A 26,980-nucleotide genomic window follows, 5' to 3' on the forward strand; every position below is an offset into this window, starting at 1 on the left:
CACCCACGACAATGATTTTTTCCCCATCAGCCACTGGGCTCTCAACCCAGAATTCTAAGGGGCAGGTGAGACTGCGGGAACTATGGGATAGCTACGGAATAGCTACCCACAGTGCAACGCTCTGGAAATCTACGCTAGCCTCGGACCATGGACGCACACCGCCAAATTAACGTGCTTGGTGTGGCCACGTGCACTCGACTTTATACAATCTGTTTTATAAAACCGGTTTATGTAAAATCGGAATAATCCCGTAGTGTAGACGTACCCTTACTCCACAGTTAACCTGCAAGCAACAATTTCATGGTTATATAGGGGAGAGTGCACAGATGATGGATTACTTGACCCAACTACCTAACCCATATGCCCAACCGTCACCAATACAAATCTACCAGCACAAGCTCCCCAACACAAATCAACACAACAACCACATAATCAGCATATATGGTAATCCCAATCACACAGTCCTTGACTGCAGCCCCCTCGCTTCATTTGCCATCTGCACAAATCCACACAACTCTCCTAGCACAGCACAACCCATGCATAAATCAATACAACTCACCCACACCACCACCACAATCAGCACATGCAGTAACCCCAAAACATCAGTCTGTTGAATCAGTGTGAAGCAATGGAAACAGCTACGAGCTTGGTTGAAAGCTCTTTTTTGTTTAGTACATTACCAAAGTTAAATCATCACTGGGACTTGTGGTCTGTTACCATCCAATTTTTTAAGTTGTTAGCCATTTTTGGCTTTTTTACAAATGACATTATCAATTACATCCTGTGATAGCACGGGCTTTCAGATTCTAGTATACGAATGAAGTAGACAAGTACTGCACTCATTTTACAAATCAGCCAAGTGAGCCACAGAGAAAAGAGATGATATAACTAATGCCACAAAGGCCCCGATCCTGAAAGCAGGTATGCATGTGAGCAACTTTACTCATTTGAGGAATTCCCATTAAAATAAATGAGACTTCTGATGTGTGTAAAGTTATGTGTGCGCACACGAGTTTACAGAACCAGGGCCAAAGTAATCTGGGAACAGAACCTCTTGTCTCCCACTCTCTTGATGTAATCACAAGCCCGTATTGGCTCTCACAGGCCATGTGAACCTTTTGGAAAAACAGAATAAAACAAAACACAAAACTGAGGCATGATTAAGTTAAGTGAGGCATGCTGCAGCAACACCAGACAACACTCTCAGCACTCCAGACCCTGCCCCCCTTCCAATGTTTCTTCCTGTGACAACTCCCACAATTCTTTGTGGCTAAAGGACTGTGCAGTTTGGTAGATCACAGGACAATTGTGTCTCTTTTGGGGGAGTTGAGAACTAAAGCTCAAAGCAAATGACATTTCCCACTGCCCATCTTCAGTTAATGACAGTCATACAACCCACGCTTAGTCCTAAGCTGGGACTGTCGGTTTTCTCCCTGCCTCTGCTCTGAGTGCTGCCACTGATATCAAAGAAATACCCTCTGGCACCAGCCTGCAATCAGGAAGTGAAATCTGGGGCTGGGTGTGTGTGTTTGTGAGAGGTGGGGTGGGGTGGGGGAGGGAAAAATCACAGACTGGATCTCAATTTAAACAGTGATATGAACTTTTAGTTTATTAATACCATTCCCCTCTTCCTAATACACGTTAAATAGATCTTTACACATTTATAATAGCTAACTAAATACATGCAACTAAATTACTGAAACTACAGCTGTATGTGCCCTGCTTTCAAGCAATAAAACTAAGCCCTAAACTTTGCAATACGATTCTTGATTTCTTACTACAAGTCAGAGCTACATAAGGACTGTACACAGGTCAACAGCTAAACTATATATATTCAGCATGGAAGACAGAACTCAGGACCTTCTACTTCAAAAAGACATAAGCCTCTGTTTCTTGAGTACTGAACAAACTGTTCGCTGTCAGTATCTTGAGCAGTTCTCTTTTGACCCAGTAGAGGGCAGTGGCACACACATTAACAAACTTGCAATGCAGCAAGTGGTTGACATACCAAGCCAAGAAAGACATCTCTCAGATCTCTGACTTACCGTCTCTAGCGGACAATGTGTGCTGTCTCTGAGAAACGGCAGGAGGTTTGGACGATCGTATTCAGCGTAGAGACTGATCTGTTTTTCATGGTACCTCTGTCCTTTATGATGGTCTCTTTTGAAAAGCTTATGCAAATACTGCATTAACAAAAAGTATTCATATAATAAAATAATGGCTACACCGTGAAACTTTCACCACAACCTTATTAGTAACTTCCTTGAGACTGAACCAAGAAGTGCATTGGACTATAGAATACAAATCTTTAGGTTTTTCCTACAGTACCTCCATTATAGCTGTATCCCAGGCCAGCTCTGCTAAGTAACTATTTCTGTCAGTACTTTGAGATAGGTGATTTCTTTGTTACTCAGTATGACACTCTTTCATTCATAAAATCATTGCATTTTCTATTTCATCAAAAACCTAGGAGAAAAACATTATGGGAAGCTTTTTATTTTTCTAGATAAGCTCAATTGATTGGATGACCATGGGTCAAGTTTTGTGAGAGAGATCAAATGAAAAATACAGCATGCATGTAATGGGTAAAGCATTAAATAAGGTATTTCAAACTATAAATTAACTGCACGTGGTAGAATGTGTAAAGCTCCTCCCCTCTGGAAAACAGGAATTATGAGAGGATTACTTTAAAAGTTATTTTTATTCAAAGGGAAGCAGACACAATACTTTGAAACTGATGCAGCCTCTTAGCTGCTGGGCATGCAGTTAATCCTCTTTGCTTTAAAGACTCTTTGACACCAAACTACACTTAATACATGTGTCTGCTATAATTAGATCTCCGTTATACAACTCAGTTGACCCCATCAGGTTAAAGCTTTGACCCCCTCCTATCTACAGCAGCAACGGTTGCTAAATAGGACAAGCTTCCCTCCCTAATACAGTTTAAGGTTGATGGTGTAGTTCTGCATGAAATAAGTCAAACACTTTAGGGAAGTTATTGCTTTGGAAATCCAAATGGTTCACTTTTTCTATCAAGCAGGGAAATGCATCTGTAAATTACACTCATATTCCACTGTATTAGTTGGAAGGCAAGCATCATGCTGGGCAACACTTCTATTGTAAGGACAGGAGGAGGGATGCAAGGGAAAAAGTAACTGACAGCACAACTGGGCTGCTTTACAGTCCAGAACCATAGATGATGGCCCTCAGTACAGCATCAGGAGGGCAGAAGAATTCATTTAAAAAGAAAGTCATTTTACTATTCTACAAATGTCTTTAGGTCAAAGTTAAAGTAGAACGGGCAGAGCAGCCAATCTGTGTCTCATCCACTCTTGTAGCTGATCACTGGCTAAAAGACTTCAGTGTTGTGTACCTTTGTTCCCTGCTATGGCAGTAGGAGATGGATCTGCGTATCAACAGCTAACTGTGTTTATAAAAGTATGCCAAGAGAGCTCCAGCAGAAAGTATATTCAGCTCAAAAATAAACAGCAAACACTAATATTTACCACATGTTGTAACTCAGGTCTGTTTTCTAATTCTTCTACAACTCTGTCAATCTAAAAAAAAAAAAAAAAAATAGTAAACACATGGGTTAGGAACCCTGACAGTTATCTGACCTACAGAACTGAAAGGAAGACGTGTAGTGCAGACAGTCAGCTGATGACAACCCAGTGAAGTGTTTATACTCAACTGAAATTTTATCTTCATTATCCAATAGCATGTCCACCGCTTTCTGTAAATGAAGTAAAAGGAGCACAGCTAAGAATGGGTATGCAAAAGCAGCATATGATATCCAGAAAGACTCTTATTGACTATCTGGATATTGTAGACACACACGTTTCATTTGCATTCATTTGGATGGCAGTCTGCAAAATGTCAATATTTAAAGGGAGAAATTAACTTACTTCAAACTAGAATTTATCAAATATTCCACAGAATACTTTTCATAAGCTCCTGCATTCAATGGAAGTCAACATTACATGATGTATGTCAAGTACGCCCACCACATCATGGTCCCCAGAAGACTGCAGCCCTATTGCAGCAGAACCATTGTAGTAACACTATAAAAAGGGACAGGTTGGCTACAGATAAGGTATGTATAGGAAATCCACACCCCAGTGTGGCATGCAGGGGCGCAGAATGCAAATGACCTGCATATTTCTGTGTCCCCCCAGCACACAAAACCCCAAAAGAAATCTGGGGGAGGGGGGGGGGGGACAACATCCTTCACTGCCAGCCTAGGCAGCTCGTCTGTTCCAGCGTGCCTGGACTGGCTTCAGAGATGCAAATCACTGCAGGAGGAGGGGGGGCTGGGTGTGCTGAGGAAACATTGATCACCATCAGGGAGCGGGGCTGGCCAACACGCAATAGAGACTCTGGGTATGGCTACACTTGAAATTTTTGAAGTGAGTGTGTGGTCGGAGCGCCAGCGCTGAGAGAGAGCTCTCCCAGTGCTGCATGTAAACCATATCTTCTACGGGTGTAGCGTGCAGCGCTGGCCGCACTGATTACCCTGAGGCTTTACAGCGCTGTATCTTGCAGCGCTCAGGGGGCTGTTTTTTCACACCCCTGAGCGCGAAAGTTGCAGCATTGTAAAGTGCCAGCGTAGCCATACCCTGAGTCCGTCTCTCTTGATACTGTGGCTCAAGGGGCGTGGAGGAGGGTAGGTCTTTTTGTTATGCAGGAACAAGGCTCTGTCCCCAAGGCAGAAATGTAGCAGCCTGCCTAGTAAAATGTAACTTCTTGAGAATTGAAAAAACACAATTAAACATTAGTATCGTATTACTGAAAATTGTTTGTTTTTAAGTTAAAGAAAAAAGCTTTCGTAAAAAGACAAAAGCGACATTTTGTTAAAGTTGTGGTTGATGGTTAATTGATCTTATTCTCTGAGGTAGAAATAGAGAAACCTGTCTACATAGTGTCAAGTATCAGAGGGGTAGCGGTGTTAGTCTGGATCTGTAAAAAGCAACAAAGAGTCCTGTGATACCTGTCTACGTAGTAACATTGTTAATGATTCTATTGTTAGTTAACTGTTCTCATTCCCAGTCAATTTCCCCAGCAGCATAAAAACCTGTACAAGTTTTAAGACCCCTACATTGCCAGAGTGATGTAAAGCCCTATAAATGACAGTAAGGGAATCAGCTAGGAACAGCTATTCACTTCCTCACTTTTTTTTCCTGTGCCAAAGTGGCACAATGGGGTTAGATTTTTACCTACCCATTTTTTAAAACTAAAAGACTTTTGACGGCAAATAAAACATTACCAAGCAGTCAATAAAATGTCAGGACAATCAGAACCAAGCACTTCCCAAAGTACCCAGCTAGGTCCAATGATTAGCAAAACTGTATGACTTTCATGTGTGAAAGTCTGAGCAATTTAAAATGACATTCTAGCCTCCCCCCCTCCCACCCGTTTGGTCTTCTGTGATGTAATTTAAATGAAAATCCAGGATTATAACTGGAATGCAGGGTATTAGTTACCAAGTATTTTGTGACTTAACTTTCATGTATTCAGGAAATGCTGCATAGTTATTGTGACTTTTTTCTGTATTGTAGTTTTGGTAAGTTATTTAAACAACTGAAACTGGTGTGATTATATTGCATTATTTTGACAAATAAAATCTGCAGAATTTTGAACTTTTTAGTGTAGAAACCCCCAATAGTAAGGTGGGCTTCAGGCAGTACTTAATTAATAATGAAAGAGATACCGGGGCTCAAGCAATTAGGTGCTAGGGCTGATCCAACCCAGGGGTGCTGGGGGTATGAACTGCCAAGTCAAGAGGTGCCAACCGTCAGTCCGGGCAAACCCTGGCACAAATTAACATGATAACTTTATGTAGACCAGTATATGGGCAGGCATGAGCACACTGGGGTGTGGCCAAATGGATGCACTTTTGTTCCCCACCAGCACCACCAAAGGAAATAATCTCATGTCAAAATCCTGATCTTCAGACATAACCTACTGTATCTCTCAAGTGAAATCATAGACCCACTGTACTTAAATACTTGTAAAGACAGAACACCAAGAACGATACCAAGCATACCAAAGTCTCTGTTTCTGCCTCAAGGCTACAGCAGCAACAGCAGATGGGCTGCAGGTTCGGCTCATGGATGGGGTAATTTCCATCCCCCAAAGCTCATTTCATTCATTCACCAAGAAAAGTTCATCTGCCTGCATTCTAGCCAATTTCAAGGAAAGAATACTAACTTAGGTTGGGAATTAGGTTGATCACCTTGTACTTTTGCAAGCAAATTAGTCAGCAGCATACAAAGAAAAGTGGCGAGACTATCCAAAATGTGTGCGAGGTTAAATCCACTTCCCCAAATGTTTATTACGTTTTGGCTCGCTAACCGTCCTAATTTGATTGGAAACACAGCAATAGTCTTACAGCAAAGTCCTGGGTGATGCTTAACAGGAGATCTGTGGCTGAAGGAAAAGCAGAAGGCAGAAGCCAATATCCACTATGGCATTTTGAGAGAAGGATTTTGTTCTCAGGGATGTATGATGTTATTTTTGTTTTCTTGACTCCAGATGATCCAAATATAGTAAGTGCCTTCACGTCACCTCCAAATGCGTTTTGCCATAGAACACAATACCACTTCTATAGCATTCTGTTTAACAGGCATTCACTTCTGACTTGCTGAAATATTTATGGCTCAGAAAGAGATAAAGTATCATTAAAAATCATCATACCTCTGAATCAAAATCCATGAGAAGAACAATTTTGTCTCTGATAGAACTGAAAAGATTATGTTTATGGATCAACTGGAAAACATCTTTATGTCTGAGTGTTAGGTAAATTTCAAGGGCTTTGCCATAGCGTTGGTCATAGGTGTATCTGAAATAGATGATAGTCATGACACACAAAGCCATCCACATTTGAAATTAAGAAAATCGTGCACTAGGATGAAAATGGACACGTTACTTGTTTTGAGGAACAAAAATATTAATAGTTTAAATAATTTACTGAGAAAAAACATGGGCAATATGATTCTCAACAGTTTAGTAAACTAGTAGCCTGATGTGATTTTTGTTCCATCCTATTGCTCCCCTCCATCCAGAAAAGCCCCCAGTTTCATCATTCCCAAGCCCCACAACCACAGCCCTGTCCTTTTGGTTAAGGACAACTAAACAGAGCGCACTGCAGAGGCCATCGGTGCTACTCCTTAAAAGGCTGGGAGGGTTCACCATTGAGCAGTAGAGACATACGTTCCTCTGTTCAGAGGCTAAACATGCAGCACCTCTTAACCAGGAAGAGAAACTGGGTACATAGTGCAGAGCCCTAACACTAAACCAGATCAAGTTAAAACATTTTCCAGTCACACATTTCAAAGCTAGTCTACATAGAATTTAGTACATTTGAAATAGAAGACAAAGAAATGCCATTGCTTTTCTCTCTTTATGAAATACACACTGGTTACAAAAGATGCTTGCTCCAGTAACACAAAAGAGTGATGGGGGCTGTTTGTTTTGGCAAAGGAACTGGTAAATTCAATCTTGCACCAGAATTCCTTAACTTTATTTTTAACTCCCTTTATCGAATGAAAAGGAAATAGTAAAGAATTGCTAAGGATTGCAATCAATACCTCTACGTAGAGAAGCTGGAACAGAAAGCGGTTGATATTCCAAAAAATGGATGATGGTAATTTCAATCAAGGTAGGCAGTCAAATACTAACAGAATATATCATACCATTCAATAAACATGGTCTTGTACAGTTCGGTTTATATAAAGGAGTTTAAAATGCACTCACAATTCCGCAAGAGTTCTGAGCAAGGTCCTATTCTGTGGATCTTTCTTCAGGTGATCCACTACTACTTGAACTATGATCGCATTGTTATAAAGATCTCCAGGCCACTCTTTTATCAGCATTGCGAAACCCTAAAAGTGGAAGTGATCACTGATTAACAGAAATAGAAAGAGCTGCCTAAATAATATTTCAGCGCAACAAAGTCTAGCTAGACTTCTAAAATTGCACCAGCCATTTTTCACCCACTTGTGGGCATCCACAAAAATATGAAATTGAGGGCACAAGTTTTGCTTTTTTAGGCCCTGATCCTGGATAGACTTGTGAACATATTTAACTTTATTCATATAAGACTTCATAGGATGAGCGACAGACAGTTTCACCACCAGTATGCCAAAACAGAATCCCTCATGATGTACTGGGATGCAGTTTACTTTGGACAAAACAGATAAATTTAAGTAATTAACATTGCTTTTAAATGTGAAATAACCAAAAAGATAAGGATAAATGGTCAGACTTCCACAGATATACTCTTACTGACAGTGACACACAGTCCACATTTTTATGCAAAAAAGGTAAGACCTTCATTTTTAAGGCCCATAGCGTACACAAACATTCACTGAAAAAAATGATTTGCATATTTATGTGCACATCTACTGGGATTTGTGCACATGCAGCTTTCTGAAAATGTAGTCCAACACAACATCGTAGAACATTCCCTGACCCAGGCAGCTTACCATGCAAGGTCTCTATCCCACAACTTGTTACACACAAGTGGATTGCTGTTTCGTCATAGAGCCCTCTCCGGTTAATGGGACTCTGCATGGTCATAGCACTCTACACTGCATAAGTAAGTAGCCGGATTGGGATGCAAGGGTCTGATCTTATGAGGTACTGAGTGACTCCTGTGAGGGGCTGAGTGCCCTCAGTTGAAGACAGTCAGCACCTCTCAAGTTCCAGCCCTAAGATAGAATACTGTCATTACTAATACCATTTTAAATAATTGGCTGTAGTTAAATTGCTACATTTCAGAATCACCAAACTACCTGGACTGAGACTGAAGAGAGATTCTGGTTACTTCCAGAATACACAAATCACAATCTGTTGGCCATTTAGCATCCTTACCTTACCCTCCATTCACCCTTTTCCATCACCTTTGGGTTTTTTTGTCTTCATAAATCATATCATGCCATTAGTTAGACAGTAACCTCTTTTGGAATCTACATGTTTTGTAAGGCACCTAGCATACTTTTGTGTTGTTAAACAAATGAATAATAATCATTATTATTAACCAGACTCAACACTTGGGTCTCTAAACAAGTGCACTGATAAGTATTGCAATGTTTATTGCAAACATTATTGGCTTTCATTTTTCCTTTGTGGTTAGATCTAGCATCAGTGAGCTATCTGACTACTGCAGAGTTTGCTACCAATTTTCTAAATTGCTCTTTAATGATATTCTAGTAAAGACTATTACACGTGGATGTGTCGGAACACAGTACCTCATAGTCACTCTCCAAAAATTCATGCAGGACCATTTCATAGATGAGAGGCTTCAGAATTGGATCCCGTCTTGGCAAATAACGGCTAATTGCCTACAGGGGGAAACAGAATAGCATGGGGTTAAAATAAATTATTGTGCTTAAATATCCTCAGACAGAATTCACAAAAACGAATTCTTTCCCAATAATTTGAAGTATAAAAGCAAGAATACCCCTTCGTAAACATTAAAAGTACTGTAAATTCAGATGTTAAGTAGTTTACCTTAAAATAGTCCCAACCTGAGTTCCATTACTCACTTGAAAGAATTTTCATGAGAAAAAGATGTAGGTGAGATTGGAAATCTGCCCCCGTGTCACTAAGCTTTTCTTCATGTTGCAATGGGGCAGTGTGTCACAGATGCATCTAATTGTTGAGTTAGTACTGAGGATTATTTCTGTATTGTTTTACAACTTTTGGGTACACAAGCCATTTAGTCAAACCTCATTGGCTTCTGCCATTTGAAAGGAAAATCCTATACGTTCAAGTTAGGAGTTAGCACCTCAGGAAAATCTACTTGGCTGAATGTGCTACCACATTTACTGAAAAGGTATTAAAGCACTCATCTGGCACAATAAAGTAAACTTACTTTTCAAGGTATCATCTCACCTGTCCAAACAAAGCTTAAGATGGGAATAAGTAAAAACAACCACTGAACAACTTGCAAAACTAAGTTATAATTTCAAAAATGGTCTTTCCATCAAACACTGAATACACTGGTTCCCAAACTTTAACAACCTGTGAACTTCTTTCACTAAAATGTCAAGTCTCATGAACCCCCCTCTAAAAATGAATATTTCCAGGTGATTTTTTACTTTACCTGAGTATAAATTATAAGAACAGTGATCTTGGAAATATAACATTTGTTTTTATGATATGCTTATTACACACTACTAATTATTATTATTTATCATTACAGTATTTTTATTACATTATGAAAATGGCAACGCTCTTACAAGATCTCACTTTTGTATCACTTTGAATAAGCCTATTACAAGACAAGACTTCTATGCTTCATCAAGGAGTATCAGATGTGAAACAGCATAAAGGTATTTAAGAAACCAACTCAAAGAGTTCCTCCTACGCAAGCATTCAGAGCTTGAGCAGTCCAGGCAAACAACACACATTACAACAAAGCTTAAACTTGTTCTTCATAATAAGTTTAAAAACAATACTAGCTGCCTATTTAATTTTAAAAACAGCAAAAAATATTCACCTCCCTTTCCATTTCTTATAAGGAGTCTTGAAGTTTAAATCTCCTCAGTGTGATAGATATGCTTGCTTTGATCTGCTTAGCTCTTGGAAGTCCAGGGGCTCTGGGCTGCTGGCCCCATGCTGCCCAGGATCAGCTCTGTCTGCCATTAGGGAATTTTTTCCCCAAGAACCTCTTGTAACATTTCACGAACCCCAGTTTGGGAACCACTGACTGAATAGAAGGGTTCAATCTGATGTCCTACAAAAGGTACTTAAGAAATTAGATCCCAACAATTAAGAGACAGGAGCATGTTCCAGGGATGAAATCAGTTCACGTCATGTAATTATAGCACAGCATATTATTATGCAATACAGTTCTATCAAAACATAAAGTGATATTATTATAGCAATAGGGTTTACATTAGCAGATTATCAGTGCACACTTTAGATGCGTTGTGACTGTGAGGTACATGGCTGAAATACCTTCAAGTCACCAGAAAAGTTCACTTACAACCTGCTAAAACATCTGCTTAGGTACAGGTCAGAAAATGGGACACACCACAAACCAGGCACATTTTTTGATTGCCATATTTCATCAAAACTTAATTTTTGTTGCAGTTCTCCAAACAGCACTAATGCTTATTTTGAGTTGAGGGGACACTTGATGGGGGTGGCTCTGAGTTACCACAGATAATTCCTAGGTGTGAGTCTTTCCCACATGCTCAGGGTCTGATCACCATATTTGGGGTCAGGATGGAATTTTCCATCTGTCAGATTGGCAGAAACCCTGAGGATTTTTTCCTTCCCCTCCAGTATGAGGCACAAGTCACTTGCAAGTTTAAGTGTAAATGGTGGATACTCTGTAACTTAAAGTCTCTAAATCATTATTTGAGGACTTCAGAAACTCAGCCAGAAATCAGGGGTCTATTATAGCAGTAGTTTTCAAACTGTGGGTTGCGACACAGTATTGGGTCACAGAATGTAAAGCACTGGGTCACGGTGGCTTTGGTCAGCACTGTGACCGGGCTGTTAAAAGTCCGATTGGCGGTGCTTTCCAGCTAAGGCAGGCTAGTCCCTACCTTTTCTGACACTGTGCTGCGCCCTGGAATTGGCCAGCAGTAGGTCCGGCTCCTAGGCAGGGGGGCCATGGGGCTCTGTGCACTGTACCGGCTCCGCACTGCCACTGGCCGGGAACCGGTGCCTTTGTACGATGCACTAGCAATCAGGGCACCCTGCAAAGTTTCCTTGCTTAGCCTTCGGGGTTAGCCCAAGTGGCAGGACTCGGGGACCTGGGCTTCAACTCCATACAGCAGTGCTTCATCTTCCTGCCCTGGATCCCAGCAAGTCTAATACCGGTCCTGCATGGCGGACTCCCTGAAACCAGCTTGCAGTCCCCAGTGGGCCCGGACTCCTGGTTGAGAACCACTGTTCTAGATGACCTTTGTTTCTCAGTGGCCACTGGGAGCTCCCACTTTCTTTTGGAAAATCTACATTGGAAATGTTAACTATAACAAATTGGGCTCCCATCCTGCAAGCTGCCCTACACAGGCAAGCCCCAATACTCCTACAGAGACCTTTTGTAACAGAAAAGGGATCTGGACGTAGCATGACAAAGCAGGTGTACTCGGGGTGAGGACTGGGAGGGGAGAGGCGATTTTAACTGCGCTTCTCATACTTCTAATCTGTTCTTCTCTACCCCGCAGCTGCCTCCTAAACAAGGGCTCTTAAAAACAAAAATAACTGATCTACATCTCAATACAATCCTTAGATTCCTAAATACAGCCTCAGTGCAAAGCAGCCCAGCCACTTCTTTCTCCCTGCAGCACGGACACAGCACTAGAGCAGTACTTTTCCCTTTGAAGTCCCATTGTTATCGGAGGGGCTTCAAATGGAAAATGCTGCTTCCTCCTGCAGTTTCGCCTCAGCACCCAACAGGGATAAAGAAGCAGCTGAGTTGCTTTAAAATGCACTTAAGAAGCTGAACTAAAGGCTAAGTTAAAGTCCCTAATGTCATTATTTTGTTTTGATTTGTTTAAGATCCCTAGTTGAGGTGGGGAATTTGGGGGGAAGTAAAGGACTTGGGGATGGCAGGATTAAAAAAAAAAAAAAAAAAAGAGACCAAGCAACTTGGATGTCTTAGTAGCTAAGTCCTGCACCATTTGACCCATTACAGAAATGGAGTTTGCAAAAGGGGGAAATACACAGAAACATTCTTCCTCCCCTTATTCCCTCTTTTAAAAGTCAGTATACGGCCATGACATCACCAAAAAGGTACAATGAGCAAATCAGCATATGGAGGCCAGTCCTGCAAATTCTTAAAGCCCCTTGGGATCAGCTCAATTGCCTGGACAACAGCATCAGCTGTTACCTAAACAGATTGTCAGCTAAAACATTAAGGATGCTTTCCCAGGACTCCATTAGAAGTTGATTGGCTTGTGAACTAGGGGCCTTAGCCCCAGCAAAATGCCTGACTTCAATACTACAGGATTTGTATCTATAGCCCTTTCACTGTTTCGGAATCCTGGAAAAAATGGTTACCCACCTTTTAGTAACTGTTGTTCTTCAAGATGTGTTGTTCATGTCCATTCAAAGTAGGTGTGTGCGTGCCGCATGCACGCCAGCCGGAAGATTTTCCCCTAGCAGTGTCCGTAGGGTCGGCCCTGGTGCCCCCTGGAGTGGTGCCACTACGGTGCCCTATAAAGGGGCCCGCCGACCTTCCACCCCCTCAGTTCCCTCTTGCCGGTACTCCGACAAAGGGGCAGGAGGGTGGGTATTGGAATGGACATGAACAACACATCTTGAAGAACAACAGTTACTAAAAGGTGGGTAACCATTTTTTCTTCTTCGAATGGTTGTTCATGTCCATTTAAAGTAGGTGACTCACAAGCCTAACCTTAGGTGGCGGGGTCGGAGATCACTGCTGACCAAGTACTGTACGACCGAAGGCTGCATCATCCCTAGCCTGGTGCGTGATGGCGTAGTGTGACGAGAACATGTGGATGGAGGACCACGTGGCCACTCTACAAATCTCCCGAGTCGGGATCTGAGCCAGGAACGCCGCAGACGAGGCCTGTGACCTAGTGGAGTGGGCCATGACCGGAGGGACAGGGGTCTTAGCTATGCGGTAGCATTCTCGGATGCAGGGCAAGATCCATGAAGAGATTCGCTGAGAGGAGACCGGGAGCCCCTTCATCCTATCTGCCACTGCGATAAAGAGATGAGTTGAGCATCTGAACGGTTTGGTATGCTCAATGTAAAAAGCCAAAGCCCTGCGGACATCCAGGGAATGTAACCTCCGCTCCTCATCAGAAGAGTGTGGTTTGGGATAAAACACAGGGAGAAAAATATCTTGACCCATGTGGAACTGTGAGACGACCTTGGGTAGGAAAGCCGGGTGAGGTGTAAGTTGGACCTTGTCCTTATAGAAGGCAGTATACGGGGGCTCGGATGTTAACACCCTGAACTCCGACACCCTCCTGGTCGAGGTGATCGCCACCAGGAAGGCGGTCTTATATTACAAGTACAACAGAGAGCACGAAGCCAGAGGCTCAAAGGGAGGTCCCGAGAGGGTAGAGAGAACCAGATTCAGATCCCAAGCAGGGGCCGGCTGACGAACATGCAGAAATAACCTGTCTATACCTTTGAGGAAACGCTCGACCAGCAGGTTCACAAACACCGCAGTACCCCCTTCTCTCAGATAGAAAGCCGAGATGGCCGCCAAATGAACATGAATTGAAGAGAGGGAGAGGTCCAGTTGTCTGAGGTGGAGCAAATAGTCTAGGACAATGGGGATTGGGACCCCCAGAGGATTGTGGCCTCGTTGACCTGACCATATGCAGAAGTGCTTCCATTTGGCCAGGTAGGTGGCCCTAGTTGACCGTTTCCTACTACCGAGCAGCACTTGTCTGACCTGCTGGGGAGCACTGCATCTCCACCGGGTTCAGCCATGGAGCATCCATGCTGTGAGGTGAAGGGACTCCAGGTTTGGGTGGCGGAGGGAGCCATGGTCCTGCATGATCAGGTTCGGGAGCAGGGGCAGCGTCAGGGGCGCCTGAACGGACACGTGCAGGACTGCCATGTACCAATGTTGGCGCAGCCACGCCGGAGCTATCACGATTACCCGTGCGTGGTCCCTGTGAATCTTCAAAATCACCCTGTGTATCAGGGGGATCGGAGGAAAGGTGCAGAGCAGACCGACCCCCCAAGACTATAGGAAGGCGTCCGACAGAAACCCCTGACTGTGGCCCAAGAAGGAGCAGAACCGTTGGCACTTTCTTCTTCCGTCGAAGTGAACAGGTCTAACCGGGGAAAGACCCAGAGCTGGAAAATTGAACATACCATGTCCCATCGGAGGGACCACTCGTGACCCCGGAACGAGCGGCTGAGGGTGTCCACCAAACCGTTCTGCTCCCCCGGAAGGTAGAACACTGTCAGGTGGGTCACACTGTGGATGCAGAAATCCCACAGCGCGAGGGCTTCCCTGCACAGGGGAGAGGAGAGTAAATCCTCCTGTTTCTTGATATAAAAGACTGCCGACGTGTTGTCCAAGAGGACTGAAACACATCTGCCAGCCAGGTGGGACCGGAAGGTCAAACAAGCCAGGCGAACTGCTCTCAGTTCCCTAACATTGATATGCAACTTGAGGTCCTCCGGCAACCACAAGCCCTGAGTCCTGAGGTGTCCCAGGTGCGCTCCCCAACCCCGATCCGAGGCATCCGTTACCAGGAGAGGGAGGATTGAGGGCAGCAAAGGGGACACCCATGCACACTTTCTGCGGGTTGAGCCATCACCGCAGCGAGCTTAGCACCAAGTGGGGAATGGACACCACTGAGTCCAAGCGGTCCCTGGCCGGGCGATATACTGTCGCTAACCAGGACTGTAGCGGGCAAAGCCGGAGTCTGGCATGGTTTACCACATAGGTGCACGCCGCCACGTGACCCAACAGCCGGAGGCAGACTCGTGCCGTGGTAATTGGGGCACGGTGCAGTCTGAGGATGAGCTCAGAAATCATACGGAACCTGGATTCCGGCAGGTATGCTCTGTCGTGGGTGGAGTCCAGAACTGCTCCTATGAACTCTATTCGTTGCGTCAGAGACAGGGTGGACTTGGCTTCATTCAAGAGTAGGCAGAGATTGAGAAAGGTCTGCCTGATGAACAACACCTGGATCTCCACCTGCTCCTTGGAGCAGCCCTTTATGGGCCAGTTGTCCAGGAAGGGGAATACCTGGATGCCTCGCCTGCGTAGGAAGGCTGCCACGACTGCCATGCACTTCGTGAAGACCCTTGGAGCAGCTGACAGACCAAACGGGAGCACCGTGAACTGCAGATGGGCATTGGCCACAACAAACCTGAGGTACCAACGGTGTCGGGGAATTATGGCAATGTGGAAATAAGCGTCCATTAAGTCGAGGGCAGCATACCAATCTCCTGGATCCAGGGAGGGAATAATCGAGGACAGGAAGACCATGCGGAACATGGGCTTTCGTACAAATTTGTTCAGCCGCCGCAAGTCTAGGATGGGTCTCAGGCCCACTTTCGCCTTCAGTATTAGGAAATACTGGAGTAGAAGCCTTTGCCCCTGAGCTCCTGAGGGACTTCCTCCACCACCCCTGCCTCCATGAGGGACTTCACTTCTTGACTTAGAAGTTGCTCGTGAGATGGGTCCCTGAAGAGGGACGGGGGAGGAGGACTGGTGGGGCAGGACGGAGGAGAACTGGATAGAATATCCCCTCTCTACTGTGAGGAGCACCCAGCTGTCCGACGTGATTTTGGACCAAGCACGGTATAAAGGGGACAGACGTGACCCAAAGGTAGGGGTAGAAGGATCCAGAGTCTCGACAGGTAGGTCGCCCTCGACCGTACCATCAAATAGGGGGTCTAGGCCCCGATGGTGGTCCTGACTGACTGGCCGGCTGGCTGGAGGGGTGGCGTTGGTGACGCCTCCTGCCACTTTTGCCCCACCTGCGCCCCAGCTCGTGGCGAGTCTGAGGCTGGTAGTGGCGTGGGGCCGTCTGCAGCCAAAACTGCCTGCGCTGGGTCGCAGGGGTATGCAAGCGCAGTGAGCGAAGCGTGGCCCACAAGTCCTTTAGGCTATCCAGACGCTTGTCCATCTTTTCTGAAAACAACATCTGCCCCTTGAAGAGGAGGTCTTGAATGGTCTGCTGGACCTCATAGAGCAGGCCCGAGACCTGGAGCCAGGCTCCCCGCTGCATGATCAGGCCTGTGGCCAGGGTGTGTGAGGCGGAGTCCGCCGTATCTAGGGTGGCCTGGAGAGAGGCTCGGGAGATCAGCTTCCTCTCCTCCACCAGGGCCAAAAACTCTGACCTCGAGTCCTGGGAAAGGAGCTCCGTAAACTTCGACATGGCTGAACATGTGTTATGACCATATCGGCTTACAACTGACTGTTGGTTGGCAATGCGGAGTCGCAGGCCTGCTGTAGAGTACACTTTTCTGCCAAAGAGGTTGAGTCTTTTAGCGTCCCTGCTCTTTGGTGTTGACCCCTGAAACCCGACACTCCCGTTGGTTGGCCGCATCCACCACCAGGGAGTCCGGGGATGGGAGGGTGTGGATGTACAAGAGTTCGTGCCCTTTAGAGGGGACGAAATAGCACCACTCCATTCTCTTGGCAGTAGGGGCCAGTGAGGCTGGCATTTACCATAAGGTGTGGGACTTATCCACTATGGTCTTTATCAGTGGGAGAGCCACCCGGGAGAGCCACCCTGGATGGCTCTGAGGGAGCCAGGATGTCTACTACAGGGTTCGCGTCCACCTCGATTTCCTCAGCTTGAATTGCGAGGCTCTGAGCCGGAGCAGTTGTTGGAGGATTCGGGTGTCTTCCGGGGCCAGTGCCGCAGCCATGCCTGAGACTGCTTTGTCCGGGGAGGAAGACGAGGGAATTACATGGATCGGACCTTCCTCTGGTGCATGCAGTCCTTCGGGGTCCTGCGGCACACAGCACTGTGGTTGCGCGGCCAGTTCCGATTCTAAACGCGACACCGCGACCGGTACTGGGGTCGCCAGTGAGCGGCTTGGCGTATCAGGCGGTGCCTGCTGAGCCTGAACTATAGCCGCTGTCCGAATAGGGGGTGCTGAACTTGGATATGCCACACCTCTGCCTGATGTCGGTGGAGGAGGCAGCTGCGCCGGGGCCACCGACGCCAAGGAGACCAACGCCGACCCTGATCGAGGACCAAACGCCTGGCATACCGACTGGTAGTAGGCCCAGGGGGTCCAAAACAGCCACTGTGAGGGCGGATGCCATTGCTGCTGCCACTGTCGGTAATCTGGTGGCTCACCCCTGAAACCGATCTCCTGCTTCGTGACCGGCTGGAGCGGTAGGAGTCTGCCTCTGAATCTGAAGTCTCTGAGTACGAGGACCTGGGGGGAGCAGCACCCGGTGCCGTTGTAGAGCAGTGCTGAAGCAGTGGGGAGCCCCTTATCTGGTTCGGTGCCACCTTAGCGGCGCGGTGCAGGGAGGGAGGCGACAGCATGGCCGGCTTGCCCCTCGATTGTACTGGGGAATGGGCCACGGTAGGCAACTCCCTACGGTGGGGGGTGGCCGGCGCCAGGAGTCCCATCAAGTCTGAGGCCACCTCGAACGCCTCCGGTGTCAAAGGGAGGCGCAAGTCTCTGCTGAGGTCCAGGAATCTAGGCCAGTCCGGATTCAATCGCCCTCTCTGCAGTGCGAGAGTCGATGGAGCAGCCAAGGGCTGTAGCCCAGCCTGTCTGCTTGCACCTGCGGACGGCGTCGGCCTCGAGTCCTGGTGGGGTGACCGTTCCCTCACCGGCTTTCTCTTCTTAGCGGGCACCGGTGACAGTGAGCGGTGCCGCACTGAGGCCGACTTCCTATGACCTGACTCCGTCCGGTGACAGGTTTTAGACAACTTGGGCTGGACCCTAAGTCCTGATGCCGGTGCCGGGGCACTCCGCACCGAGAAAGATGTGCTGGCACCGCCTCGGCCAGTTTTGGGTCTGAGAGTGGCCGCAGGGCAGCCTCCATCAGGAGGACTCTAAGTCTTTGAGCTCTGTCTTTGAGAGTTCTCGGGCGGAAGCCTCTGCAGATAGAGCACCGGTTCTCTTGGTGGCTCTCTCCGAGGCACCTCAAACAAGCCGAGTGCGGGTCACTCTTAGGCATGAATTTCCCACAGTCCTTGCAGAGTTTAAACCCGGGGGACCTGGGCATGCCCCAGCGGGCAATGAAACTTCGGGGGGGACCCCCCAACTACTAAGAACTATATACAATGACCTAAGTAAACTAACTATAATGTTACTATATACACAAGGATAGGACACTGCTAACTTGCTATGCGCAAGAGAAGTTCAGGCTAGCCGTCACCAACGGTAAGAAGAAACTGAGGGGGTGGAGGGTCGGTGGGCCCCTTTATAGGGTGCTGTAGTGGTGCCACTCCAGGGGGCGCCAGGGCCGACCCTACAGACGCTGCTAGGGGAAAATCTTCTGGCTGGCGTGCACGCAGCTTGCACACACCTACTTTAAATGGACATGAACAACCACTCGAAGAAGAATCTTAGTTACACTACCACTTTGCTCATTTGCACATGACATTAATTTGGAATGTTTCTTATACTTCAGATAGCACCTTACATATGGAAGCATTTTATTTTTTAAAAAGATACCCCTTTTTAAATTAGTAATTATATCATGATAGTAGACCATGTATATATTTCAGAGCTCAGAACTCAACAGCTAAGATGATTTAATTCCCCATTTAGTGTTGCAAAGCACCTTTGTCTCAACCTGTAAGCATAATGCCCCAAAATACATTAGAAATAGTTACATTTTGGATCAGCTATTTTATTCAACAGGTATTGATTACAATACATAAGTCTTGACTGAAATTAATAGACAAATATTTCAATGAGACACAAGAGAATTCAAAACCCATTTCATGAAACAGTCCAGTTAGGACTGGCCTGACTTCATTAACCTTTTGTAGCAGTCAGGTACCATAAAAACCTGAGGAAGACCATATACAATTGTAATGGGAAATGAAAAAAAGAATATGCTGGAACTGCAGCTTGAAGTCAAATAATGTAACCTATTACAGTTTATGTTTTTCTACAGTCTGCTTTCAGAAGGGTGAAAACAGCCAACAGTTTAGAAAGGCAGTAATTTAACAAAGAGGTTTTTGCAGCAAACCTGCAAATATTTTTATATTTTACAGTCTGCTGGATGACATAAGTGGAGACAAGAAAACATCCACTCTAGACATTCATGTCCTCTCTCCCCTTAAAAAAAAAAAAAAAAATCAAACTGGAGGGAGGAGGGGGAGAGACACAGCATATCACCTGTACATGCGCTCAGGTCCCTTACTGGATTGAAATAAAGAGGGACAAACATGAGATTTCATCTTCCAATGTGGCAATGTGCAACAAACCACTAAGAACTCACAAAAACGGTGCTGTTCTCTTACTAGTATGACTCTACCAAAAAAAAACCTCAAACATTTCTAAAAACTGAAATGTTGAAACACCTTCATTCTTTGAACAGAACTAAAAAGCTCAAAACCAGCAAAGAACTGCATGCTGAGAGATCTTAATATGTCCTTTTTGGCTCATCGAGCTTGAATAGGAAGACATAAAATTCAGAAATAAGTGTTTATGTGTTATCAAAGGGAGTGTGCATAATGTTTTCTACTCATTTGGGAGTGACTGCATTTCAGCCTAATGTTGTGGGCAATTTATGAACTGAGAATCTTACAGAGAACGTATACTCTTACAATAGTTTGCTATGCTAGTACTCGCAAGATACAAGTAGGGACAGAATGCTCCTCCTCCCCCTACTGTTTTCAAAGTCCAATAGAGGGGAAATCTGTCACTTTACAACTTAATTATTCTTTAGTGCTGCAAGGAAAAATCCTCTCAACAGAGGGGGCTCAGAATTTTGTGAAGCGATGGTAAACCGGCAAAGGAATTTTACTATGGATTTTCAAAAGGTCCTTAAGGGTGTTTGAAAATCAATGGGAATAACCAACCTTGGGTACATATGAAAATCCCACCCTCCATAAAGAAATACTCCTTTATGTGGGTTAAAAAATATGTTGGTAGGTACATAATTGTGCTACACTTCAAACACTACTTCACAGATACGTATTAACCTGTATGAGAACCATACAACTGCTGTCCTGCTGTTCATAGATTACATTTTGACTTTAAGAACCAATTTGCAGCAGGCCACAGCATCTTGGGTGTGCATACTTGCATATTAGATACATACATAAAATTTTGGCTCAGTGGATATCACATGTGTTTGGTCAACTTCAGCCACCATAGAATAAACATGGGTCAGACCAAACATATCAGTTAAGAAACATGAGTTAACCTACCTTAAGTTGCCCTATTTCTTTAAACTTATAAACTTCAAATTCCCAGAGTTCTGTGCTTTTTCCAAGTATTTTCTGACATTTTCTGAGGGAAAAATGACAGCAATTACAAATAAAAAGTTACATGTAGGGAGGAACAAAAAACATGACTGTGTTGGCTATGTTTCCTCTACTCCCTCCACCCTCCAACCAGGCACCTTTCAAGGCCCTGTGTTTTAGCAGTCATTATTCAAATAAGGTGTTCTGAACACCGCTTTCTTCAGAGCATATCAACACCACTCCTTCAGCATCTAGAAAGGGTCAGGAGAGTAACAGGAGTGGTATTCACACCCTCTTTTCCAGCAGCAAAATGTGTCATCTCAGCTCTGGTGCCAGCCACTGCTGATCCAGGACCTGAACTTTATTCCCTAGATAATCGAAAAAACCTCAAGAACATTCTACTACTGTATTCCATTATTTGGGTGTCATCAACACAGGTAACAAATCTGCTGTTTGTGGTCTCCTATGAGCATGAAGAAAACTTCATCAGTTACACAGATTGCTACAGTTATCAGCCCATCTACAGGTAAGTTCCCAATTAGTAGAGATTCTGAGCAATTGCAGCTTCAATTCATTTCAATGGAGTTTTCTGGTCTTCAGCAGTTCTAAAAAGCAGAATTGTTTTTTAAGTGCTTACATAGGGATTTAGGCACTTCACTTCAAGTAGCCAGATCTGAAACTTTCAGTTTAAATGAAGTGTAAAGTATAATTATTATTGTGAATTATTTTCTGAGCATGTAACAATACTGAACACTGATAAGTCTGTAATACAAATCAAGTGGATTCAAATGATAGTTTAAATAGCAAAGATATAATGTGGTCTAGAAGAATTAAATCCCATTCTTAAAATATGTGTATTATATTTCTAACAGCTAAAATGATTTATGTGACTAGAAAGATACAAATCAAAGTAGTAAACTCGCAGTTGTTTCTATCCATATAAATTAAAGGACAAGGGTAAAACAAATATCACGGGATTCCTATGAATCAAGGATTGCTTTATCTATTTCACATATGCATTATACATAATCATAAGCTCAGCAAAGACATTCCTAAATATATTACCTGGCAGCCAAGTCATACTCTCCTTTCTCCACTAGATGATTTATATAGGCTAAGCCTATGTCCTAAAATAAAGAGAAAAATGTAAAAATGTGACAAACTAGCTATAAAAGTTCCAGAGTCAAACATTCTTAAAGAATCAAGTGTTTAACTGCTGTAATAAACCTTTCAGCTCTGTTTACATTCAGTGGCTTGTTAGGTCAATCATCAGTGCTTATTTCTCAGGGATATCTCCTCCTAAGCCCCTGTTCCCACTTAGAAATAAGCACCTGTACATAAATTACATTGAAAAGCTCCCTTTAAAATCTCATCTCTTGAACTCATGACTCTCTTAAATAATTTCTCATGACTTCTCTAATCCTGAGTTGAATATACTATTTCCCGAGTCTTGAGTGGGGCTCAAAATGCATATGTAGACATTCAACAGTTGAGTCACTTAGATCAAGGATGATAAAATGTTGACCCTGACACGGGACACTTGCTGCATCAACAAAAAGAAAGGGTTGGTGTATGGAAGAAGAGAAAAGCAGTGCATCTGCCGAGAACATAACTCCAAGCAATGCTCCATAAAGTAGAGGAATTACTGATAATTTAACAAGCTCTTCATTTTATTACAAAGAAGTAGGGAAAGGAAACTAGGTTACAGGCTTTATTATCTAAAAAGCACTAAATCACGCCAGTGCTATTCAAGCTACTTTAGAGATCTGTCTGCATTTACATAATAAATCCTATCTCAAGAGTTTACGCCATTAGTCAGCTGTCAATTATCTGCTGTGCCTCAATTGAGACACTACTTGGTACTTTGGCCATTAAAAAAAAGCATCCATTTATTATCAGATGTGATCACATCAGTGCTCAGAGATGATATCATCAGAGCTTTACACAGGTGAAGCTGATGGGACTACATACAAGGCTCGCTGAACAATTTATGTCAGGCAATAATACGGAAAGGGGCTGAGGGTTCTAACTAGTGAAGGAACTATGTAAGGGATTCTACCATAGTTGTGCTTAGATTGGGGTGGCACACAGAGGCCAGTATGGGAAAAGCGTATGGGGATTGGATTTGTACTTATGCAGATCAGGTGACCCTAGCATCCTGTGTAAGTGGTGCTGAAGGAGTGTGGCCACTATGACAACCTATAGAATCCTTGGGAGGAGATTACTGTTCATGACCCTGACTCCTGCTTAACTGTGTATGCTGAAAAATTTTGCCACTTAATCCCTATGGAACTTTACCTGCTTTGGGCCTGATCCAAAGCCCAGTGAAGTCAACTAGAATTCTTCCATTGATTTCAGTGGGATCTGGATGAGGCCCAGCAAGCTAATAACTGCGGCTGCATGTGCATTCATTGGATTTCATCCTAACCTAACACATTTTACAAGCCATATATTACTAGAGCATTTCCCCTTTTACTTTCTGGCCAGGACTTGCTTTCCAGTTTCTATATTTCTTCTGAAAAGGCCACAGGCAACTAAAGTATGCAAGGAACTGAACTACCTGCCTGCTACATTCTGGTGATGCCATCAGCTCTTAAAGGGGAAAACAGACTTTTGCATTCAGCTGGGACAAGTAAAACACTTTCAGGCTATTTCTAAAGTGAATTTATTTGTAAATTTCAGGGTACACTTTCAATTTAACTATGAATTAAAGATCTCAATCAGTGCTTTGTGCTTATTCTTTAAATACCACATTTCACTTTTAAAAGGTCAGTCATCAACTCAATCTCTAAGTCAATTAAAAAAAAAAGACTTTTTGATTGGACTGGTTTTGGATGATTCATAGTATTGTCCTATTTTACAAAATATCGCTATTTCCCCTTATTGCTGTGTATAAGAACACACAGGGAAAATAACTTTATAGGAGTAAAAAGTGACTACTATGTAAAAGGCAGGGATTTTAAAATAGCTTATGGGAGTTAGTGCCCATTTCCCAGTGAATTTAAACAGGATTTAATGTCTACCACCTTCCATAGGTCCTTTTGATCATCCTAGCCAAGAAGGTATTGTCTTACGCAGAAAGTAAAGCTGAAAAAGAAATTAGTTTTTCTCTAATGACTTTCAGGTAGTATAATATTAGTTGTTACCCAAAACAACAGCAAGTAAAAAAACAAAACAAAAAAAAGAGTAGTACAATTTTTAAGTTCACCATTTTGTGCTTCCATTCTGTGCTTTGGGACTGACCTCAGGGATCAGAACATTGGTTGGAAAGTGTATAACTATTGTCTGGAATAATGTGGACAGACAAATACAATAACCAACATTCCTGTGATGAATATAAAGCACCATGCAGTGTTCTAAAGAGAAAAACATATTTTTATTTTGAAGATATTAAACTTACCAAAATCCTGTGTTTTTTTATGGTCTTCTGACTGATCTCAGCGGCCATCAAAGCCTCCTATATTCATATGACAGAAAAGTGACATACAAGCCAGATATACAAAACTTCTACAGAGAAAGCTCTAGAACTGAATAAATCAAACCCTTTTTATTGTGCCTTGTGTTTGAAGCACTAGAATTTTTAATGCCATGGTTGGATGAACAGCTTAGAATTCATACTCAAACAAAAGCAGTCAACCAAAAAGAAAACTACTTTTGTTTCCATATGGGTTCACTCCACATTAGTATATTAGTATCAAATTTTAAAACTATGACACAATATATAATGCAATACCATTGGTTAATGTTCAAACAAAAATCCTCTACTAGAAAACCTATATGAAAAATCTGTTTGAGAAAAGATACAATTGTTTTTATTATACTCAACCAAAATACCTTCTCCAGTCAGAATGTTTTTTTCATTGTTTAATTTGTAGTTCTTTCTTTAACTGCTTCAAATGTGCAGAAACAGACACAGCTTTTTAAAAGCAAAATGAAAAAAGTGAAAGCTTAATTTAGATTACAACACAAGCCAGTAACTGATTATTAGCCTAGCAGGGCTTTCACCAAGACACACACAGATATCACTTGAAAAGTGCTCGAGTCTTGTGGGACCCACTGCAGTGTTTTGAATAACTACAGAACTGCATTCCAAATTTCGAATGTATTCCTCAGGAGAAACAAATCCTATGGAGGTTTTCAAGATAATCTGCATCAGGGCTATCACAATTTAGTTAACCACAGAAACACATGCCAAATGGGGATGAGGCCTATGTTCTTTTTTCCAAGACTTCTGTTTTGAATTTGACTTTAAAAACACATGCATTCAGCTTATTAGTAAATTTAAATTAACCTTTGCAAATTTCTTTAAACAGCCTACATAGTCCTCTGATTCACTACCGGAAATCAGAAACCAGAAAACTTGGGTATTGTATTAATATTGCCTACAAAGTTCCACTTAAAGACCCACTGCAAATTCTGGAACCAATACTAGGCACCTAAGATCAGTATTTAGGCACCTGAATAAATGACTAGATTTCTTCAAAGAAGCTGAGCACCTTAGTTCCTAGTGTAGTCACTTACCACTGCTGGTGTTCAGCAATTTTTAGAGTCTGGCTACTACAGGCACCAAAAATTGTATATTTGGTCCTAAATAATTTAATACTTTAAAAACTGTGCCACATATAAAAGAAACTACATCTTAGCTGGAGCTGTATGTGTTACCCTAATATATCAACCCTCTTTCAATATCTAATGCCTCAGAATGGAGACTTCTGATGCAACTAAAGTGAACCTCTTTTCTTGAATCAGTTTGGATGGACCCACAACACACAAAGAATATCTGATTCCCAAGTTCATTTCTTCAAAGCCAAATAGCATTGCTAATTTTAGTCACATCTAAAGCATTTTTAATTGGACACAGACACACCCTTTCCATCATACACATTTAGGCTCCAGTCTTGCAAAGATTTACACAATGGAACGGCATGTGTGAGTAAAGCTACACACATGCTTATGTGATTACAGGATCAGGAACTAAGGTTAAAATAAGGCCTTCCCAGTCATATGGGATGGCAACATTACTATAGAGAACAAGACTTTCAAACATAACAAATTAAAGATAATGTGATGAAAATTACTTCGTATTTCTTCTTCTCAAGAAGCCAGTCAATGTGGTCATCTTGGTCCCGCTCTTTAGCCACAACAATATCTCTTGGACTAATAATGTAAAACAGCGATTCGCCCTCTGAATGCTCTGCAAACACATGACATTTTATTATTTTATTTTCCTAAAGAAAAAAGTCTTGCATTTTAGTTCATCTTTGGGAGAAAAAAAATGAATAGAGATGCAACCAACATAGCAAGAATATGACGATTTTGGGTGCTGTATGCTCCAATAAATTAAAACTGATTTAAACAGCAAAACAGCTTTCAAAACTCACCACAGCTTATTGAAAATTCTGATTCATCCTTTATGTATAAATGTTATGATGGTTTAGAACACAGAGTTATACTGTCAGAGGACTATTATACGACTTAGTCTGCAATAAACCCACCTTCCCCATCAAAGTCAAGGCCATCAAAAGCATAAGTGATAGATGCCATAACCCCGGGGGACTTGGTACATCATTACAGTAATGCATTTGCAATGCTGTAATTTAAGGATTATATATATATATATATATATAAAAAAAATTCCCCTCTCACCCCTATGGGTGGTATGTGTCTTCCTCAACCTTGGGTCCTCTACCAGAGGCCTGGGAGTTTGAGGGTTCTGCGCAGTATCTTAGCTGTTCCTAGCACTGCACTCTTCTGGACAGAGGAAGAGAGCGCCTTGATCTGTTGTTCCTGGGATCTGTTTGAGCCGAACTCACCTCGGACCTTAGGAAGTCAACCAGCCCCGAGTGCTCCAGCCCACCATGGGGAAACCAAACTTGGCCTTCACTTCCATCAACACCTACTCTAGTTCCTCTTACTCAGGCTCTGGTCTTCTCCAGCTTCTCATATCCTTCTATCCCTAGAGTTGCGGTTTTTGGGCTTAATCTATAATGTCACTTGGACTGGAAGCGATAAGTCTATCACGGAAACTCACCACTAGCTGTCTTCTGCTCCTTAAATCCCGTTTAATTACCAAAGAGAGTCTGTTTGAATTCGGCCATTTAGCATATAACGTACCTGCCTGG

General features: G+C 43.3%; 1 protein-coding gene across 4 annotated transcripts in view; it reads right to left on the reverse strand.

Annotated features, from left to right (window-relative positions):
- Nucleotides 1–26,980, reverse strand: part of VPS41 (VPS41 subunit of HOPS complex) — a 172,026-nt gene that overhangs the window by 38,293 nt on the left and 106,753 nt on the right. For 3 of the 4 annotated variants that reach the window (XM_032797067.2, XM_032797066.2, XM_032797070.2), the window contains 10 exons: nucleotides 25,937–26,052; nucleotides 24,259–24,315; nucleotides 21,924–21,985; nucleotides 20,823–20,904; nucleotides 9,249–9,341; nucleotides 7,753–7,880; nucleotides 6,694–6,838; nucleotides 3,692–3,733; nucleotides 3,507–3,557; nucleotides 2,046–2,183 (listed from right to left, as the gene is read on the reverse strand). In XM_032797067.2, the coding sequence (XP_032652958.1) occupies nucleotides 2,046–2,183; nucleotides 3,507–3,557; nucleotides 3,692–3,733; nucleotides 6,694–6,838; nucleotides 7,753–7,880; nucleotides 9,249–9,341; nucleotides 20,823–20,904; nucleotides 21,924–21,985; nucleotides 24,259–24,315; nucleotides 25,937–26,052 (914 nt within the window). Of the gene's footprint in view, nucleotides 1–836; nucleotides 1,116–2,045; nucleotides 2,184–3,506; nucleotides 3,558–3,691; nucleotides 3,734–6,693; nucleotides 6,839–7,752; nucleotides 7,881–9,248; nucleotides 9,342–20,822; nucleotides 20,905–21,923; nucleotides 21,986–24,258; nucleotides 24,316–25,936; nucleotides 26,053–26,980 lie in introns of those variants that run through there. The other variant, XM_032797072.2, reaches the window with a different exon arrangement.

The sequence above is a fragment of the Chelonoidis abingdonii genome, chromosome 2 (assembly GCF_003597395.2).
Source record: "Chelonoidis abingdonii isolate Lonesome George chromosome 2, CheloAbing_2.0, whole genome shotgun sequence".
In the NCBI taxonomy this organism is placed as follows: Eukaryota; Metazoa; Chordata; order Testudines; family Testudinidae; genus Chelonoidis; species Chelonoidis abingdonii.